Source organism: Cyrtonyx montezumae, unplaced genomic scaffold (assembly GCF_038088225.1).
Source record: "Cyrtonyx montezumae isolate F1298 unplaced genomic scaffold, pur_monq_1.0 scaffold_3, whole genome shotgun sequence".
In the NCBI taxonomy this organism is placed as follows: Eukaryota; Metazoa; Chordata; class Aves; order Galliformes; family Odontophoridae; genus Cyrtonyx; species Cyrtonyx montezumae.
In genome coordinates, this window is record NW_027072034.1 from 106776469 (window position 1) to 106797299 (window position 20831).

A 20831-nucleotide genomic window follows, 5' to 3' on the forward strand; every position below is an offset into this window, starting at 1 on the left:
TTGGGCAGCTGATCTGCAGGATTTAGAGGAAGTTATATATATAATCAAGATTTTATGCATAAGTCTTTAAAAATAAAAAAAATATTTTTCCAGAGTTTCAGTTTAACCTGATTAGTTTCCTTAAAAACAAAACAAAAGAAAAACCAGGACTTTTGCAAATTCAGTAGAAACAAATATATATAAGAAATGATAAATATATATTACAAATACAGTGAATATTAGCCAAAATAAGTACAAGGATATAGTCATATCAAGACAGGCACATTCATTTTAATACAGAAAAAGAATGCTGTTTGGTTGAGTTTAGTCAACTCTGAATATTTTAAACAAATATATTTTGCAGTGGATTTCATATATGATTAATGACTTCAGCAGACTACCGCAAATAAAAAACTATCACACATACTAATTAACCAGCATGTGTAGCATAGTGCATGTATATACATATATACAAGAAAATTTAAAGACTATAAAGGGAATACAGCCTCAAGCTAACTAATCACGTCTAAATATGAGAGAGACACTAACAAAATAAAATTGAACCAACCAACACTTCTCAACAAAGACCATTTCATTATATCATGACATTATTAGTACTGAACTAGCCAGCTCCATGATGCAAACCACTCAAGGCAGGCAGGCAAGATTTGGTGTAAGAAGGAAACCCTTCATTTGTCTCCCCTGAAGGCCAAGGAAGTAAGTGTTGTTATCTGCTGGGCAGCAAAGCCAGGAAAAACAGGTCCCCTATGGATGTACTTCTTGAGACTGAAATTCTACTTGTATTCTGCAGTATTTAATAGAGGCTGCATCTTTCCCAGCAGTGTATAGATTAGGAGTCTATCCTGATTTAGGAGTTGGATTTTTTTCCACAGAAATGAGCAGAAAATTATCATCTGAGATCTTCAACTGTCAAAACTGACTGAAAAAAGCCCATGGGAAAAACTGGATGAGGGAAAGACAAGCAGACGACATAATCACTTAAGGCATTTTTGCTTAAGAAAACAGATAAATTACACTGAAATGATTATGACTAGAAAGGCTTTTTAATCAAAGATATAAAAGACTGTTACAGCTCTTTTTCTCTGGCATGTACAAACAGGTTAAAAAACCCACCTACCATGCTACAGACCACTTCTGAAGTGTAAACTTCTATCAGCTAAAAATATCCATCAGTGACTGCATTTCTGAAATTCAGAAGTGAGAGCGTTCTCAAACGTTAGCTTGAAACTGTACTTTAAAAGCTGCTAAATTAATACTGAAATGATTTGGGGGAAACTAAAATTCTCACAGAATATACAGGAATAGCTGCCAAAAAATGAATGCTCTCACTGACTGGGCCAATCAGAGAAAAAAAAAAAAGTTCAAAAACTAGAAATAAGCACTTGGAATTAGGAGAAAAAATGAGAAAATCAGTATTGAATAAACCAAAGTGAAATAAAAACTTCTGAAAGCAGCTGGAAGAGTAGTATTAGAACTTCTTCACAGTGCTAAGAGTCCACTAAAAAGCTGCTTTTATTTCATATCTTTTGAAAAATTACACATGGATGTACTAAATTTTTACAGCTTTTCCTGAGTTCTACAGATTCTTTTAGAGATTTGTTAATCCTACTCTAAACAAGGACCCTTTGTGGCTCTTCACTCTCTCCCTAAGTCTCTGCATCTTCCCATTTCAGTTTATTAATTTCATGATCTACCATTAACTTGCTCATTTCTTTCCTGGCTTAAACGTGTATTTCAGATGAAATGCACAGGAAATAGATATTAAGCAAAAAACCAAACTATTTTGAAAATTTCTTCTGTTTTGAGTTTCTCCAGAATGCATACTGATCTACAAGCTTGTATGATTTTTTTTAAAGCCTCCTGCATAGATCAACAAACCTAAATTAGCTCTCTCATGTAAAAGGTCCAGCTTAAACAGTGTTTAAACCTGAGTTTAATATGTTTAAAAAAAAATCAGGAATTTCTAGGAAAAAAAAAAAAAAAGCAGGTGCTGCAGAAGATATAAATAATTAATACAAAAATTTATAAGTTCTTGGAATCAGACCAGCACTGCATGCTCAGAGTCTTGGAATTCCAAGCATAACATAATGCCTCACCAATCAAAATTTTTTGGCATGTTCACTCTACTGTAACTTACCCAGTTCTGCTTTCCAAGTCCTATACTTCATATCATGCTTTGAAAGAAGATCTAAAATCTTACAAACTATGCATACTGGTATACATGCTGTAATGAAGAAACTGCAAAATTTTGCATGGTTTTGCAAGAAAGGAACCATTATTACTTTTACACACTCAAGAAACAGGGAAGCATTTTGTTTTTCTTTGCCAAGGGAAATGACAACAAAGCAAGCACAAGGGTGGCTAGTATTCACAACGAGACTCATAAATAAAGGAAATTATGTGCACAGTTATTCATTAGGTACTTTTCCTCCTTTTGTTTACCATCCTGTAAAGTTCCGTTCATTTAAAAACAGGAAGAGAGAGAAAGGCTGAAGCAGTCTTGACCAATGCTTCTGCAACATTCTTATTAGAAAGATTAGACAACAGTTTAAAGTAAAAAAAAAAAAAAATCTAAACACCACTCCTTCAACACATTCTATAAATTGTATAGAATGTGAAGATATTCTAAAAACTACATATAATACCTTCTTCACAGAAATTCAAGTTTCAAAACATATTCAGCTTTCAAAATAAGCAACTCATAAACAATTCAAGACAATTGTCCTATTTGCGTGTGACAAATGGATCTAGACATTTAAGCACTATTATATTAATCCTCTCCACAGTAAGTATGTCAAAGTGTTTAAAGGTGATTGAGAAGACAACCAGTTACAAAGAACTAGAACAACTCCATGCTCTGTTGTCAATTTAAACAATCCTTATATGAAAAGTAAATTACCTCCATTGAGATTCGTCTATGTATTCGGTTTCTGAGACAAACACCCGTGGGAGACTGAACTTCATCAGATGATGTTCCAGATGCTTGGTCACTTTCACCATCCGACCCCATTTTCAGATTTTCATGAACTATATCTTAAAAACAGTAAAAAATAAAAATAAAATAATAAAAAAACAAAAAAACCAAAATAGTCAATCCGTTTTCACTAAGTAATATCACTTGTACAGACAGCAAATAACTGTGCATTGATTTTTATCTTAAAGGCTCGTCACAGTAATATTAGTCCCGATACACAATATATTTTCTATGGCTCAGAGATCCCAAAATGAAAAAGGAATACTTCATAAAATTCACTCACAAACTTTAATGTTACTTTTCTCACTCAGTTTTCAGCAGATCAGAATTTTCCAGAACAAAAGACAGTCAAATCCCAATTTTAGTTTTTAAATGCCTTCCCACTATCCGGATATCCCTAAACTTCCTTATTATCTCTTTTCTTCCTGATACTACTGGATTAGAAAAACTTGTGTCTGCAATGGAAATCTAAGATTCACCAGAAAATATATAAAACGTGAAAATATTTAAGACTTTCTGACTACTTGCCTTGCAACTAAGTGTGCCTTAAAAATTTTTAAATAAATAAATTTTTAAATACAACTGAAAAGCATAGGTATCGATTTTCAGAAATGTCAAATATGGAAACTCTAGGTCTTCAATGCCTAAGTTGATTCAGAAAAGGACTTGAGATTCAGAAGCCTTTCAGTGAAATTTATGATTGTATGGGAGAAATTTAGGTATTAGTCCACTTGAGTTATATGGTGTTGTAGGATCCTTAGGAAAACTGAAATTAGTACTTTTAATGTAATCCTGCAGATTCATTCACATATAACAGATTTATGTCATGTATTTAACATACACATCACATTTTTTTTACTGCCACAGAATCTTCCAGACTTTGGAAGACTATTACTGTAAAGAATGAAGAAAAGAACTGAAGTGGCATCATTAATAGCATCAAGAGACAAATGACATGCAGAAGTACACACAATGTGAAATTGGTCATACAAGCAAGTTACTCTTGAGTAACAGTCCATTCTCACCTCTAAAATGTTTGAGCTCCAAATTACTACAGAGAACCATAGAATGGCTTGGGTTGGAAGGGATCTCAAAGATTGTCTAGTTCCAACTCCCCTGTTGCTGGCAAGGTTGCAGACTAAACACACGTATATATCTAAGAGGTGACAAAATACATGAATTTCCCTGATCTCTTCTGTTCCTATTATTAAGCATGATCTCAGACAGTGTAAAAGAGAACCTGAGAATAACTAAAATTTTTCGGAACTCTACCCTTAAAAAAACTAATATGACCAAAACACCCAAAGTTCAGTATAACTCCAAATATTCAGCATTTACTCAGAATCACAACAATTAAAGCAAAAAAAAATAATAATAATAACCACACACACACACACACAGAAAGATAGACAGACAGACAGGAGAGAGAAAGAATATGCATGTTTAATCACTATAAACAAAAAAGAATAAAAACTGGATTTTCAAGAAAACAACCCTTGAGGCCAAAGTTTAGAAATCAACACATCTTCTAAAACGTCTGTCTAGTTTAGCTCACACAGTCATACAGTCTTCAAAGAACTAAATTCTTTCTTACTACTACAAATTTATTTTTACAGAAAACAAAGGATATAAGAAGAGCAACTTGTAAGGTACTTACACAGCATCTATTTAAACTCAAATAATTGTAATTAAACACAGATTAAGAAAATATCTCATATACAAAGCACAGTTTTCAGCAGCAGTGTGGGTCAAAATCGGATTTTGATTAAAAGTCCACAGTGCAACAGAAATTTCTCAGGAAGTCATGCTCAGATTTTGAACGAGAGAGAAAAAAGCTGCAATCCTTTCAGCTTGGTTTTGAACCAAAGATTCATCAGTACTTCTACAGACATGCTGGTCTGAACTTGAGGGAAAGACTTCTAGAAATTGCTCCCCAATCTATCTATTCTCATGTTAGTTTAAGTTTGCTGGTGTGGCTACAAAGCCTATTTTCTCTTGAGATGCTAGACAAGAGACAGTTATCTGGACAACTTCCATGAAACTAAATAACTATTGTATTCTAAGCCATGAAGCGATTACATCATTTAAAAAAAGGAAAAAAAAAAAAAACAACTAACCCTGACAGATACATGAAAGTAATCATGTGCTTGATACTGTCATACTTTTAAAATATACAATGTTCCATTTGTGAAAGATAAACAAACTATGAAAGCACTATGAAAACATCATTCCTTTCAATTCAGATATTTATGACAAGGAAACAGATCCTCATTACTGTATTGAGACAACTGGCTAAAGCATGGGTAAGTTCCTGCTGCTGTTGAAGATCACCAGTTTGAGATCCATGCTGGACAGAACTGGCTTTGGGTATTCTGAGCACCTCTTCAGTGCTCCCAGTAATATAAATATGGAACAAGTACACCTGAAGTTGGCCCTGGTTTAAGTCAGATGAGGTACACAAATTGCTTATTAATTCTGGCTCTTTAAGGGCCCACAGCAGTTAAATATTTCTAGAGGTGCAAGACTGCAGGAGCTCTATAGTTACGAGGTAAATGCAAGCTCAAAAAACTCATCTGGACCTTCATCAGTGGCACTGCTAAGTCACAGTTTGCCCTGAGTGTCATCTGTATTATTGAAAAAACATCAAACATAAGTGAATGCAAAACATTAAACAAAAGACACACTTTCTGTCTTTACAATACCTCAAGTTAACCAAAACATTTTCATGAAGAAAGGTCTTAAAAAATATTTTGGGTCTTTACTTGTTATCATAACAGCAGGAACTCTGCAGCATGCTCAGTGCTGAAAACAAACAAGAAATCTCTCCCAGGTCTCTCAGTCGATTCTCATAGTGATAAATTCATTCATAAACAAGCCATCTGAAGCTATGTTTGTGGCAGATCTAGTTTTATTCTGTTTTTCGTTTTTGTTTTTAACCAAGACATCTTTTTACACTACCACTTTGTGCTATTTCAAGAATCCAGTAGCCTGTCCCCATCACTCGAATAGGAAAAAATGAAAGAAAACAAGAAAGAATAAACACACACACACACACACACACACACACACACACACACACACAGAAGTCTCATATAGCGTGGGATATTTGACCATTTTGTTTCTGATGTCATTACCCCAATGGAGAATTCCTGTTGAGCAGTAACCATTCCCATATGGCAGGAACAAAGGGAGAAAAGATGCAAAGAAGCAGTAGAGAGAACTAGTAGAGAGTAGTAATTTGCTTGCATAGATAAGTAGAAAAATGCTACTAAGTAACATGTTCAAGTAGGTTAAATTTTCATTAAATGAGAACATATTAGATAAGCAAAATAACAGGTTTTGAGTGACTAATCTTTCCAGAGAAGAAGAGGGAAAACTCACGACGAATAAGTAGTGCACTCACTAAATCCATTCTGTACACCTTCAATGAAATTACACATTCTATAGGAATCTGTATTTAGTATGTAGTTATTACAACACTTCTACAAATTGCAAGTATTAAACACACCTTAAAAAGAAAACAAATGTCATTTTTCTGTATTACCTATGTATTAATGCTTTGATAAAAAATTTAACTTTGAGTAAACTGGGAAATCATTAAACAAACAAAAACTGTTCAGGATTTTTTTTTTCTTTTTTTTGCAAATTTGAAGTTTACAGTAGAAATCTGACAAGGAATAAGTTATTGACAAATGTGCCCTTCAAAATGCTACTGTATCTTTTAAAGGCAACACGCAATACAAAAGAATGCATCTCCGCTCTTTGTGAACACATTTCACATGCACCTGACTTAACAAATCGCCCATAAAAGACAAAAAATTCCTAACCAGGCAAATTTTCATGTATAGTTGTTTTGCTTAAAATAAATAAATAAATAAATAAATAAATAGAACTACTTTTTCTTTCCATTAGCATACTGTAAAAAAAAAAAGTACTGTGAAGTAGCTGAGTGAAATCAGGAATTAATACTGCAGTCAAAATTTGCATAAGTGATAACAAGGAAGGGAGGATGTAAGATGTAAGTGGTTTGATGAGTATCTTGAGAACTCACAGCTTAATCTTGAACAAGATCAGTTTAAGTGTCACACGCTTTTGAAAGAATGGCAAAAGAACAAAAAATTCATAAAATTCTAATTAAACTGACTTGCTCTCATTTTACTAGTATCAATCAATTAAGCAGAATTTAAAACAACATAAAAGCAGGATAAAACATTAATGGCGACTGGAGGCAGCAATATGACAAACTACTTGAAAGAGAACAATAGAAACGCATTTGTAGCTCACCTGCCTCACAAACATAGCTCAAGACACCAACAAAAGATAGTTATTGTTGAGTAGCCTTATATTAACACTGGAAAACATTTTTTTTCTTGTATTACTGGAAAGTCTAAGTAATACATCACCTTCTTTTTCAATTCCACACATAATCTTCTGAATTTATATATTCAATTCTTGTAGTTCTCAGCAGAGCTTTTAACTGAGCTGGACACAAGGTTCCTTCTAAAGCATTAAGAGTATTTTGCAGCCTTTGTAACTTTTTAAATTGTCAAACATTCACAGGTTCTTTTCCTCGAGATGTTCAGTACCTAAAAGTTTTCTTAGCAACCCCAGGGAAAAAAAAAATAAGAATTCCCAGAGGTTCATTAAACCATTAGAGTAACTCTGTCCCTTGATAAAACTAAGACATTATTTTTCACAGGAAAAAAGAAATGAATTTAAACAAACCACGTAGTAAATTACCTAGTCTGCTCCCATTCCTGGGCATTGCCATGAAAGAGCCGAGGCTGCCCCCTATGACGCTATGTGGTCTTCGTAAAGGGGGCTTCTTGAAAGATCCTGTGTACTGGTGGAGAAATGAGTGCATGCTGTGAGACGTTGGAGGCCTGCCATTCTTCACAATAGGCTCTAGAATTCACAGGGATCAAAATATTCATTTCCACAAGCAAGTAGGAGTGTCAGGAACGTGCCAGAAGGGAAAAGAAAGAAAAATAAAACAAACAGTTACTAGACAGAAAATCACCATTCCAGTAAGACTAGTTCATACTAACAGCAGACCACAACACTACAACCATTTCAATATTAATAATACAAAACATGGCATTAAGTGTTTCCCAAATTGGATCTGTTAAATTCTGTCACTCTACTGTGGGATCAGTAAACAGTCTGAACATAAAGTAAAAAAATGTAAATAAGAACAGAAAGTTGACTTGAATATTTGGCTTTTTTTCTTCTGAATTAATGATTTGTTTGATTTCTCAATGTCTCAGCTTCACTATAATTTAAATAAACCAACTGGTAGATAAATTCTCATGATGAGCAAATTCAACAGCAAGCCTTTAGAAATACTCACGCTCTCAAAATTCTTAAAAGTTACTCATAGTGAGGTCTTTTGCAACTGGAAGTCCTTAGAAAGAAACATACCTGTGCATACACACACCATCTTTATGCCATAATTAAGGTTAACTGTTGTTCTGATATTATTTAAATAGTAGAACAGTTATTTTGCTTTTTTGGATTATATCTCCAACAACCCACTGTACTCATACAAAAAAACAGGATTGTAAGATGTGCTTCCATGATTATAATTACTGATGAACACTTTCTAGAAAAGAGGAAACATGAGAACTGATATACAAGTGCATATACAAATCAAGTGTTTGTGTTCTCCCAGTATCCTTATGGCACACATTAACTAGCTGCAAAACATGGCTCAGTCTATTCTAGAATTAGGGAGGACTTCCTACTCCAGCAAGGAGCAGGACAGAAGACAACTCACACTGCTTGTCACAAAACTGGACCCATTAGCCACTATGTCACTCATACAAGATCTTAACATTCTCTACAGAAAATGTGCACAGGGCAAAGGAAGCTACCTACAAGCACTAAAACCATACATGAGGGAAGTGCTCAGAACCAAGGAGTCTGAGACTAAACGTATCAAAAGGATGCTTCAGATTCAACTGATTTTATTTTTTCCACTGTTTGATTCTCGCCATTACGTATACAGCTGGTTTGGTGTTACCTGTGGAACAGAAAAGCCAGCAGCCCTGCACAGAGCAACTGCAGGGAACTGCTGCTGAGCAGAGCCTCGTGGGTGCTTCTGGGGCCACGGCTGTGACAGAGAGCAACTTGGGGTGCTATTTCATCACCCTGACTTATATCTCTAAATGCAGGGATCCCAAAGCCTTCCTTTTCCTCCAAAAATAAGCAACATATAGCTGGCAGATACAATTTTATTGCAGGCAGAATTTCAATGAGGAGGAAAAACAAATACTTCACAACCTACATAGTTAAATAGGACTTTGAAAGGAGTCCCCTCCTTCCCACAACAACTCCCACACAAATGCAAAAACCTTGAGGATGCATTACCAAGATTGGTCTGAAGGAAGAGACTAAAGTACAGACAGTGACTTTAAGAAGTAATTAGGCAAGAAATGCTTGCATATAATGGGAGTAATACATTAAGACAAAAACGGCTTTAACCCAGCTGCTGCAGGAAACAAAACTAAAAAAGGGCTTCAGGCAGAAACCAGAATTTGAAAGGACCTGTCAGCACACGTCTTTCACTCAAAAATGTAAATTCTGCATCAAAACAATGGAGTTTCTCATTATATTGAGAAAAGCAGGATGCCAATACGTACCTCACTAAAGGTCAGAAAGTACCGAAGGAGTGATAAGGAACCACACAGCCCGGAAGCAAAAATGCTTACAAGCAAGACAGTGCATGCATCACTTCAGCCCTGTCAAATCGTAAGGGCATCACTACATTTGCATTCCATGACGATTCTGGTGTCATTAATCATGTTACAGCATGCCCACACATATGGACATTTGCATTCATGTACGCACAGAGGTGGTAATCTCCACTGTATGTTATGGCTTTGTTTACCTGTACCAAAATTAATCTCCAGGAACCATGGAGCACACTGAGAAGGTCAGAAACTACAAATATGCCACACGGTGTTGAGATAAAGTTCTACGTTCATTACAAACACGAAAGTGTGATGAACAAGGTATGTTAATTTCAGCAATGTGTTCTTTTGTCATGGCACAGGTAAATCTGCATATATCTGAAAGTTTAAAGCAAAATTAAAATCTTAACATAGAAAAAGTCAGCTCGATGATAAACAGATAAAACTAACAGATAAACAGCAAATTTATAGAAATGGAAAGAGTAATATTTAATATAAGATCCAGTTATACAGAAATATCCAGTTGTTACCTTTCTGCATAATCATTAAGTACTGCTGTCAGTTATGAAGCCTGCTACAAAATCTAGCAGCATTAACTTAAGTCGTGTAGTAGGCCAGGTTTCACTGCCCACAAACAATGAAGTGAACTACTAGTATTCTCGAGACTAAAAGAAGAGTTAAGAGTACCTAACTACAAGACTATTATTATTATTTTTTTTTAAGTTTTTAAAATCCTAACAACATTATTCTAGGAAAAAGGAAGGATCATATGGAGGTTTCTTTTTACTAAGGTGTAAAAAATACTTGCAGTCTGAGTATTTTGTTTAGATAACACATATAGTTAAATTTGCATTGTGGTATGCTCTACATATTTAGAATAATGTCCGCATGAATTCACCACTGTGTGCTGCCTCCTCTGTGCAAAATCAACAGTAACATATAAGAATTGGAAATAAATACTGAAAATAATCAAGCAAAGTCTTGCTGGAGATTAGTTTACAACTGTTACTTATTTTTGCATTTTTAAGATACAAACACTTAAAGGAAGTGCTTTCCAAAAACGCATTAGCTCTCTGTCCAACAATCACAAAGATCCCAAAGTTAATACAGAATTTCACCTACTCTGAGAATTTGTTTTTTGCACAACTATTAATATTCTGAATCATTGTATTTCAAGGGTAATGCTGTCGTTTTTATGAACTTATGGTGAGAATTTAGTGCAACTGATTCTTTTTGAATGAGTCAAAACTATCTGTAAAAGTTATACACTCTTATTACATACATTTATAAACTGCCTCATATAATTTTATCTCCATAGCTGTCGGTTTGGTTTGTCTTTAAAACAGTGTTTCACTATATAAAACTCATATTCCTTAAGTTATCTTCACTGTACTCAACAAATGTAATTCAGTAAACTCCCCAAAGGCTTAGCTGACATATTTCTGGTAGAATGGTAGATATTTTCATGGAACTAATTGAATTATCAATGTAATAAGAAAGTAGAGAAACAGCAGAAAAATCACCATGCAAATGTAATGACCTCTTGTGCTCTGAGTATCATTCACAGTTCTGGTCCTTCTCTCTCAAAACGGAGAGAAACAGTATAAAGAGGGCTCTAATAACCACAACAAGGATGACCAACTGTGGAAAACAGTTGTGAGAATTCTTGTGCAGACTTTATCCTCGATCAGTGACAATTGCTGAAGACGTGACACAACCCTTGTCTGAAATCAACTTCATCAGCTGTGCCCAATGACTCCAGCACAAGAGCAGGCCCCTGCAAAACTTGATGTAAAACACACGGAAGTGGTTGGAAGTGGCTCACAACGCACGTCTGTGGAAATTCCTTACCACACAGGATGTGACGAGTACCAAAAGCTTTACAAGACGCCAAGGGAGACTGACACCTTCTCAAGCTTACTAAACACACAAAAACACGCTTGGTTCAGGAAGTCTCTGAACTAGAAACAGAGCACTTGTAGGATATGCTCCCAAGCACATTTTGGGCTTTAATCTTAGACTCTCCCTCAAATATCACATTCAGAGACAAGGGGACAGCTATCTGTAACTCCGCCCATCCTCACATGGCAAGAGTTCTGCTGCAAAGGTGCAGCTGTGAGGGTTTTGCATCTGCTGCCACAGCCATAGGCCCAAGTAATCACCTCTAGCCCTCTGGCCTGACTTCACTCTGTAAACTTTTATTTCAAACCGATAAACTTCCTAATGTGAAAAGGAAGCTGAAAGAGAGACTAAGTTGCTCTTTTTGAATTACGTGTTATCAGTAAATACTATATGCTCTTTGTATTCTGGGTACAAAATCACTCTAGTTTCAACCAACCTTTCAAGTAACGACCAAATACAGTTCAACTCTTACATTTCTTAAGAAATGTACTACTAGTTCATTACACTACTCAATCAAATACTGTATTTAAATAAGAAAAAAGGTAACTGAATCATTCTCAATAATACTTTTTGGAATTCGAGTGTACCTGCTTTTGAAATAACTATATATATATATATAAATATATACACAGCATGCACTCATATATCTACATATAAATATAATAGTGTATTTATACACACACACACCCTTTTAATAAAGCCATATGTGTGCTATTATGTTAGGTATGCATCTCAGAAAGTCTCTCAGTTAAAAAGTGGTCAACACATACTACCTATACACTACTGTACTACTTGGTTTTCAAGTTTGGTTTACGCTGAGCTGTTTTATGCAATTTGGATCATTTTTTCATATTTCTTGCATCCTATCACTCAAACATCCGTTACTATTGACACAGCACGAATTAACAACACAGCGCTATCAAAACTACTCTTCCACACACCAGCAGTCTGGCTTACTGATGTTTTAAGAACTATTAAATCACATTGCTGATCTGTTGAAGAACACACATGTATATTTTAAGAAAATATGGTACCCAGTAAGGTACTACTGCCTTTCTACATTTGAAATTACACAAGTACTAAGAAACATCTAAGAACAGAATATAACTCAAGCTGCCCAAAATTTTCAGTTACATAGTAATATAAATTTATGCTCATAATTACGAGCACTGCCAGTGTAGAGCAGAACAATAGACTATATAACCAAGAACACCATCCAAGGAATTAATTAAAACTAACTGTTTTATGAGGCTATAAAGATGTCTTGTCTTTTCCCTTTAACTATAATTTAAAGAAACCACAAATTCTGCCCTGAAATTACTCCCAAATTCAGTATTTTTTCAATAAAACCTCAATGTTTCTTCTTGTTATCCATCTGTCTTAACAAAAGGCCATACCACTTCTTTCTTTCTAGTGCTGGATTTATTTAACTGGATTTACTTAATCTGAGTTTCCAGAAAGACTGCAAATTGCTTGGCGTTTCTATGCAAGGCCTCAGCCACTGTCACATATCACTCAATTGGTGGATTAAAGAAAGAAAGTTTTCATTATGAATGTAAATGCGTTTTAAAATACATTTTATGAATATCTAAGAGCAGATATTCAACTGTCTTTCTATTTTTCTCATGTCCCATGAGTAACTCTATTATGTGACTGAAACTGCAGGCTGGCTTTCAGATTCTGTCTAAGTTTTGGACTCTTTTCTTCAGCTAGCTTTATTAAAGAATCAAAATCACCTGTAATACTTGGTGACATTTTCCCTTTAAATCAGGCCTCACTGATAAAGCTGAACAAGTCTACAAGAGAATGCATTATTCAGTAACCACTCTCCCTTCTGGAGATAAAAAAACCATACTAATAAATAAACATATATTTAAATTTCATACAAATAATGTAAACAATCGGAGTTTCTGCTAATAGAAATAAGACAGATGCTGGAAATCCAGACAACGTTAAGACCTCTGAATCTAGTATATCATGAGGAACAAACCCAGGTATGCTCCATATTGTAAGTAAAGACAAACTGACATGACAGCAAGCGCGACACAATTCACTGATGTTACCAAAAAGATTGTCCTAGATCCTCCTCTGGCAAAAAGAAGGGTAACTTTGATTTAGGCTTCTGAACTAGGCCATCTCAGGGCACACAGAGTGCTAGTCCTAACACAGGGGAGAAAGCAGAACCTCTCTTGTCACTTTTAGCTGTAGAGCCTGATTCTGGATTGGCTCAACTACAGCAAGGGCTTACTAAATGCCCTGAGAATCAGCTACTGGTTTTTGTAGGACAGTATGCAGTTTCTTTTCTACCCACCTTGACCCTACCCTTGCTCCAGAAAACTTCAATGTGGTTGGTTTTTGTTTTTTTCCCCTCCCATTTTGAAAGAGAGTGGGGAGGTGTCAGAACTGTCCAAAAGTGAAACTACGCTTTCCATCTCTAGCAGCTCTGCTTTCATGAAGCTTGAACTATCACAACCTTTAAAAAATGTTACCAACTGCTTTGAAGTCATAAGTGCTACTGCTGTATAGCTTAATTATATTTCAGCATTATCTAGTGCCTCTTCATTTAACTAATTTGAATTGTATGCTGTGCTAATGACCACTCAATTTTTATATATTTGTTGGCAATAGTGACCTATTTCTATGACTTGCAATACCAAATATTTTGAAATTAACTTATTTTCTGAAGAAAATAAGTCCTAGAACGTAAGCACGTGAATTTCTGACATTGTAGAGCCAGTATCTTGCATGATACAATAGCCGGAAGGTTGTCAGACCCATAGAGTAAAATCAGTTGATTGCAGGTGATGGCTGCCATCGAAGAAATATTCAGATAACCTGAAGTAACAGTACATTTCCTGCTATCTGTACTCTCATGGAACAGTGTATAAATTAATGTAAACTTATGCATTGTTATATGGGATTGATTCCATGGACACCATTACGTGATACCTAAGAAAACATTAAAGAGCTCTAAAAATAGAGAAACCACTTCCCAATCAAAACTCTATTTATTCTTTATGTAATGAAATGAAAACTTCAAAAGTGACTATAACAACACTGCAAACTAAGCACGACCCTAGGAGGATTCCTCCCATTGCTCAAAGTTAATCCATCTGTGTACAGCCATCAAGTTTAGAGCAAGTATTCTTACTTGGAAGATGTGGCAAAAAATATATAACATTTGAAGAAAGACGCTGACAGAAAGCTACCCTTTGAGTTTCTCCTGAAAGTTAAAGTACCTTAAAGAAGAATAAAATGGCACATAATGACCCTGTTTGTTTTTATTTTTACATACTGGCATGAAAATGAAAATTTTTAAACCACAAAAACAACAGACAACATACATGGCAAAAATAAGATCAGGACACCTAAAATGCACAAGAAAAAGTACTTCAAAGGTGAATTTATGTCTAATGAGTTTTTGCCTCCTCTCTAGGTATGAAGATGAAGGAGACTGCAATCAAATAAAAAGATATTCAAAGCAGAAAATCTGCCTTTCCAGATTTAGGTATTTCATTTCACTTAAAAAACACTTCTCAAGAAAATTACTTGTGGCTACCGGAACACATATCTGAACACAAACATGGAAGTCCTGCATCTTCCTACCATACATGCATGACCTATCACAAGTACTAACCTTCCCTTTAGAATACACTGTTCCAGAAGGCATCACACTACATGAAATCCTTCAGAACACTGTTTCATGTACAATTTAAATCAACAAGTCAGCACTCAGCCAAGATAAAAGCATCCCTTGTCTCTGTCCTTGCCTTCCCACACACAACTACCCTCCCTGTAGCTCCCAAAACAAATATCTGTGAGGCAACATTGCCCACCAAATCAGGAAAGAGGATCTAGTTGCCTACTTTCAGGAAAAAAAAAAGGAACAAAGGAACACCACACATTTGTTTTATTTTTCCATATTCACAAGTCCATCTGAATGCCATTTAAGAAGAATCTTCTATGGATTCATACGTGAGACTATGCAGAGATGTGTGATATATACGGAGTCCACTTCTGCATTCACATACCACATTCTCCTGCCAAATCTGTTCTCCAGTTATAAAGGAAGAGTGGACAAAAGCCCCTCAAGACTACAAGTCTCTGAAGCACGCTTTCAGGTACAGAATTTTCATGCTGATTTTAACTTAAAAGCACTTCCACACATGAACAGAGCCTCCAGGTTTTGTGGAATGAAGCAAATGTAAACAGAAGGGAGGAAAGAACTCTATGCTATGCAGCATATGTGGGATGTGAAAACTGTACTGACCAGTAATAACAAAAATTGATGCATGCCACAGCACAGAAGGGTACATAAAGACATAATAAAACCACTGTCAGGATAGCATAAGGAAGAGCATGTGGTTCAGTACTTAGCTATGACAACTGCCAGTTATATGCAGTAATCTGTAGCTCAAGGATGAGCTCTATCACTTCTGGATTCCTTGCCCCCCACTAGACATATCTATATTGATTCTTTCCTCTGATAACAACAAAAAATGTACAGATTTATTACTGGTAAGTATTTCTGTGCTCTTATTTTCAATTCAAGCACATTGTCTTGAAAATGTATTGTAACACACTGTTTTTCTTACATACAAGGAATCACACACAGCAGATGGGAACTTCTCAGCTGTACGGAAGATGATAAGAAATGCCTACAACTACATAATGATTTGGATGTTCTACAACAGTACTGGCATGTGTCAATTTTTACAAGCATTCATTCTTTTCACCAGAGCAGAAACTAGTCATTAAGGCCTTAAACCTAAAAAAACACTTACGCACTTTACTGTAGTTGATCCTTCCATTATTACTCACACCTGTAAAATTACAAAAAAATTATGGAAGTGTTTGTGAAACCAGATCCTACGATCATATCACTGAGCTACAGCAGATTAAATGGAGATAAATATTACTCTATGATATTCATGAAGTTAATTATGTTGGAACCTCACTTGTTTTGCTTTAGCATGTATGTATACATAAAGAACAAGATGGCATTATATAGTGGCATTTCAACTAAATTGTTACTTATATATTAACACAAGAGCTATGGACATATTTATGAATATAGCTTATAATTAATCTTAAAAGCATGCTTGGAGCTTATGAGTATATTTTATCAAATTAGACAATACAGCCCCATTTTCCACTTTCATTAGAGAGCATATTCATATGTATTAAAAGCACTTGCATAAATTTTACACTTAATTGAGCTCTAAATATGCATGATTTGGATGTTACTTCTGGCCAAATTTCATTAGTATGACATTGACAAGGAAAAAATTCAGGAGCAAATTCAGTTGTCAAGTGCTGCAAATTATGATTTAGTAATTGTAATATTAATGTGAATACATATATATTATGTATCTAGGATTAAAAGAAATACACAGCAAACTGTTATTGTGCTAGAATCAAGACAGAATTAAAAAATATACAGCAAATGCAACTCTTCAGTTTTATACGTTGAAGCATTGGAGACCACTAAAAAGACTGTGCTTCAGCCCACAGTACATAAGGCTTCAGATGCATATTAGGCATTTCATTGGTCAGTCTACTACAATGGCTTATGCATCTGATTATATGATGCCTTCTCACCCAAATGCCAATTACGATGAAGGTAATTTGTGAGGCAGATTTAATCACATACAGGTTTCGAATCACGAAGTAATTTGATGGTGTTTCCAGAATAATATTGTTGATTATCCTATGTTCAGTGCAATACCTCTGTGCTATGACACTGCAATTGCACTGAACAATGCAGGTTGATCCCCGCTAATCCCATTTTGCTGCTGATGGGTAAGTGCTGCATGCTGAGACTGTACTGATGTAACACAATGAAGGAGGCTGCATGTGAAATGGGACTGCACACAAAAGGTCAGCTGCTTCTGTGGTATCAATGCATTGCAAAGAAATCAAAAGGTATGTATCTAATTTTACATTTGTGAACTACAAATGGGACAATTTGTTCTGCATAGTAGCAATGTTCTTTTAAACCAATCTTCAAACAACCCACTTAGAAGTTGGAGTTAATGACAAGGTAGGTCTGTAGAGTGCTGCAGCTATTTGGAATCAGAGGCAATTGTTCTGGGAGAGGATAGGTTTGATGGTGGGCTGAATAGGATAGTCTACTGCAAAGGGCATCATGATGAAACGTCCCTGGTATGGTGTCCATGTCATCTACAACTGAAATCACAGAGCTGAACTAGAGCTTTCCAATAAGGGTTTTATAGAACAATATTATGAAAAGCACATGGATGAGTGGGGATCCTAAGTCAGCACTTAAGTGGATTTTTATGGATGTAACCTCAGCAGCCTCCAGCATTCAGTAAATCAGACATTTTTTCTGTAAGGAAAAAAGCTAGCTTGTACAACAATATATATTCCAGCGGGCATGGCTATCAAAAGGAATGACAGGAGACAAGACAGGTTATACTCTAGGAAGAAAAAAATAAGAACAAAACAAAACTGGACAACAACAGTGGAAGAAAATTCTGTAAAGCCTTCTGTAATGCCTGTAAAGGCAGTACCTTGTCTTTTGGCATAAGAAAAACAGCAGAAGGTAAGAGACACACAAAACTTTCTGAACACTGTCTATATCCTTGACTTTCATTCCCTGTAGATCAAAATATTGGTTTGCCTTTGATTTCCTAGACAGAGCCTTTTAAGTTCTGATAAGAATAGATCCAGAGTCTGCGAAGCGAAGTGGTCACATCTGTGTTTCTCTGTTCCATAGGGTTAAAAAGCTGCTTGTTCTTTCTAAAAGCTAAACTGGGGTAGAAGGTTACTCCTGCCTTCTGAAATCAGCACTACTGCAGTGAAAGATGCACCTTCCACAATCTTACTATATCTAGAAACTCATAGGCTGTTAAGACACTACATCCTCTCTCATGTGTTTCGATTTGCTATTTATAACCAGTACAGGGTTTTTTACACTATACATATATATATCTAAAGAGATTGAGGCAAATCTCTGTCATTATATGTGTATGCATATCATATACATACACACATGTACACATGACAGCAACTGGTGTCCAAATTTTGACTCCCATCATCTGCCTGAAAACCAAAATCTCTTAGATTGTGGGAAGATCATGTAAGCAGGCATTTTTCCAACTTTCGAGTTTTCAAGGAAAATAAAAATATCCAAAATATCCTGTTCATCTCTTCAGTATCAGAGATAGAATTGATATCAATATAAGCATTCTAAAACTATTAGAAAAGTGAAGGAAGTGGCAGTATGACTTTTTAAAATGAATAAAAAATATGAGTTAAAGATTACATATGGCAACAGTACAATTGTATTTTCTTCCACTTTGAAAAGCATCGACTATGCTTAGATGTATCCAGAGGTATTCTACCATGGCATTAACAACATCTTACAGTTCTGAGCATTGTACCACACAATATTAGCTTACAAGCTTCCTCTCAACCAATGAAATAACGTGGAAAGCAAAGTAAAATGAGCATTGAAAGCCAAATCATTCACTTGCAATTAGAAACTTTTAAAATATCTACAGACAACTTAAGTTTGTCAAAGTTTGCTGATAAACATGCAGAAGACATCTAAGTTGCTGGTTGAGATTATTCTCAAATATTAAATACATTGTCTAGGATGACATAAGCTCACATCTTCACAAACTAGGTTACTGTGTCATCTCTCCCTTGAGCTAACGTCCAGAATGCCACACAACTTAAACTTTCTGGATCCAGTTTTCAAGTGAGTCACTTCAGCAACCCAGTTCAGTACATTCGGCGATGATGGTGACAATTTTTGATGCTTATTTCCCAGTATGAAATTCACATTCGTTTACACATATTTGCATAATGGAATCAACCTATCAGACGTATATACTGGTCTGAAGAAAATATGCTTCCGTAACAAAGGCTAATGGAAATGTAACCATGAGGGACCACTGCTTAGAATGTCTCAGAAAGTACTTTGTACACATTAGTGAGAAAACGCAATTACTGTTTTGGAGTAAATCTGTTGAATAAACACAAGAAGTTAGAAGAGACATAAGTTTCCAAAACTCTCAGGCACGGCCCATGATGAAGACAACAGCAATGAAGAAACCAGGGATTAAGAATGAGAAATACCAATTGATTTGTTTTGTCATAAGTAAATTTTGCTTGGTATGCAACAGATCAAGGATGGAGCATGAAAGTCTGCAGGGCAAATTCCACTGCCTCTACTTCTGTTCAGAGTTCCCAGTCCTGCCAATTCTGAATATTCAAGAGGAATATTAACATTTGCTGGTGTGAGGTGAAAAAAAAAATCAGATCTCTTGATACTTGAGAAAATCTTAGATGTCAGCAGAGCAATAAATAATAGTAATCAGCACAGAAAATGCAAACGTGACTTCAATGCCACAGCCAAGAAAACAGAACAAAGCAAATAAAATCTCTTCTAGTCATTATTATTGCAATGCAGGTTCAGAAGCAGTACTATCACTACTACAGACTTCACAGCAGCCAGTATGCTTATGGGATCAGACAAAGACTTGCATAAGAATGCACAGACAAGCTAGTTACCCCTGATACTTCTAAATGCCTTCCTATTGCTGAAAAGAAGTACTTATTCCAAGTAATAGTTCTCAAACTAGCGTGCTACGTCACCAATTATAACATAAGCAGTTACATTTATAATACCTAAGCAATTCTTATTAACATATTACAGAATAATGATTTTGGGAAATAAACTTAATTTAAAGCTGTATGAAGTTGATGCAAGACCCCCTAAATTCATAAAATAATGCTTTTGTTTACTGACAGACCATCTACAATCAATACATTAAAAAAGCAACTTTGGTAATTCTTGATAAATTTGTATAACAAATTGATATCAAAGTAAAACAGTATGTGACAATGTTATCAGCCTGTTAAAAGAACCAGACTTGTCAAACATGAGGTAAATTAGAAGAACAGCTTGATAAGGATGGCTATGCAATTATGAAACCTGAAATAAAACCCAACATCGTTCCCTCATGCGAGATCTTATCAAAATTCTTACATTACAGTGAAAGACACCCTTACCATTATCTTTGCTGCTGTTTTCCTCAATTGTCATTTGTTCTGCTAGCTCAGACAGCGATTCATCAATGGTCTGACTTCCACGCAAGGTTAAGGAAAGTCTCCTCTTAAACTTTTTCATTCTATCAATATTACGCCTGGCTTAAGGAAGCCTGAAAAGAAAGATTAAAAAGCAAGAAGAAAATTATTTCATCAGAAAACTAATTAACGTATATAGAAATGAA

General features: G+C 35.3%; 1 protein-coding gene across 2 annotated transcripts in view; it reads right to left on the reverse strand.

Moving 5' to 3' along the window:
- The window catches only part of CDK17 (cyclin dependent kinase 17), an 85830-nt gene that overhangs the window by 29605 nt on the left and 35394 nt on the right, over window positions 1-20831 (reverse strand). Inside the window, exons 2-5 of one of the 2 annotated variants that reach the window (XM_065742696.1) lie at window positions 20611-20759; window positions 16353-16391; window positions 7715-7879; window positions 2900-3033 (exon numbers count right to left, since the gene is read on the reverse strand). In XM_065742696.1, coding sequence (XP_065598768.1) covers window positions 2900-3033; window positions 7715-7879; window positions 16353-16391; window positions 20611-20728 — 456 coding nt within the window. In that variant the 5' untranslated portion in view covers window positions 20729-20759. The remainder of the gene's footprint in view (window positions 1-2899; window positions 3034-7714; window positions 7880-16352; window positions 16392-20610; window positions 20760-20831) is intronic. The other variant, XM_065742697.1, reaches the window with a different exon arrangement.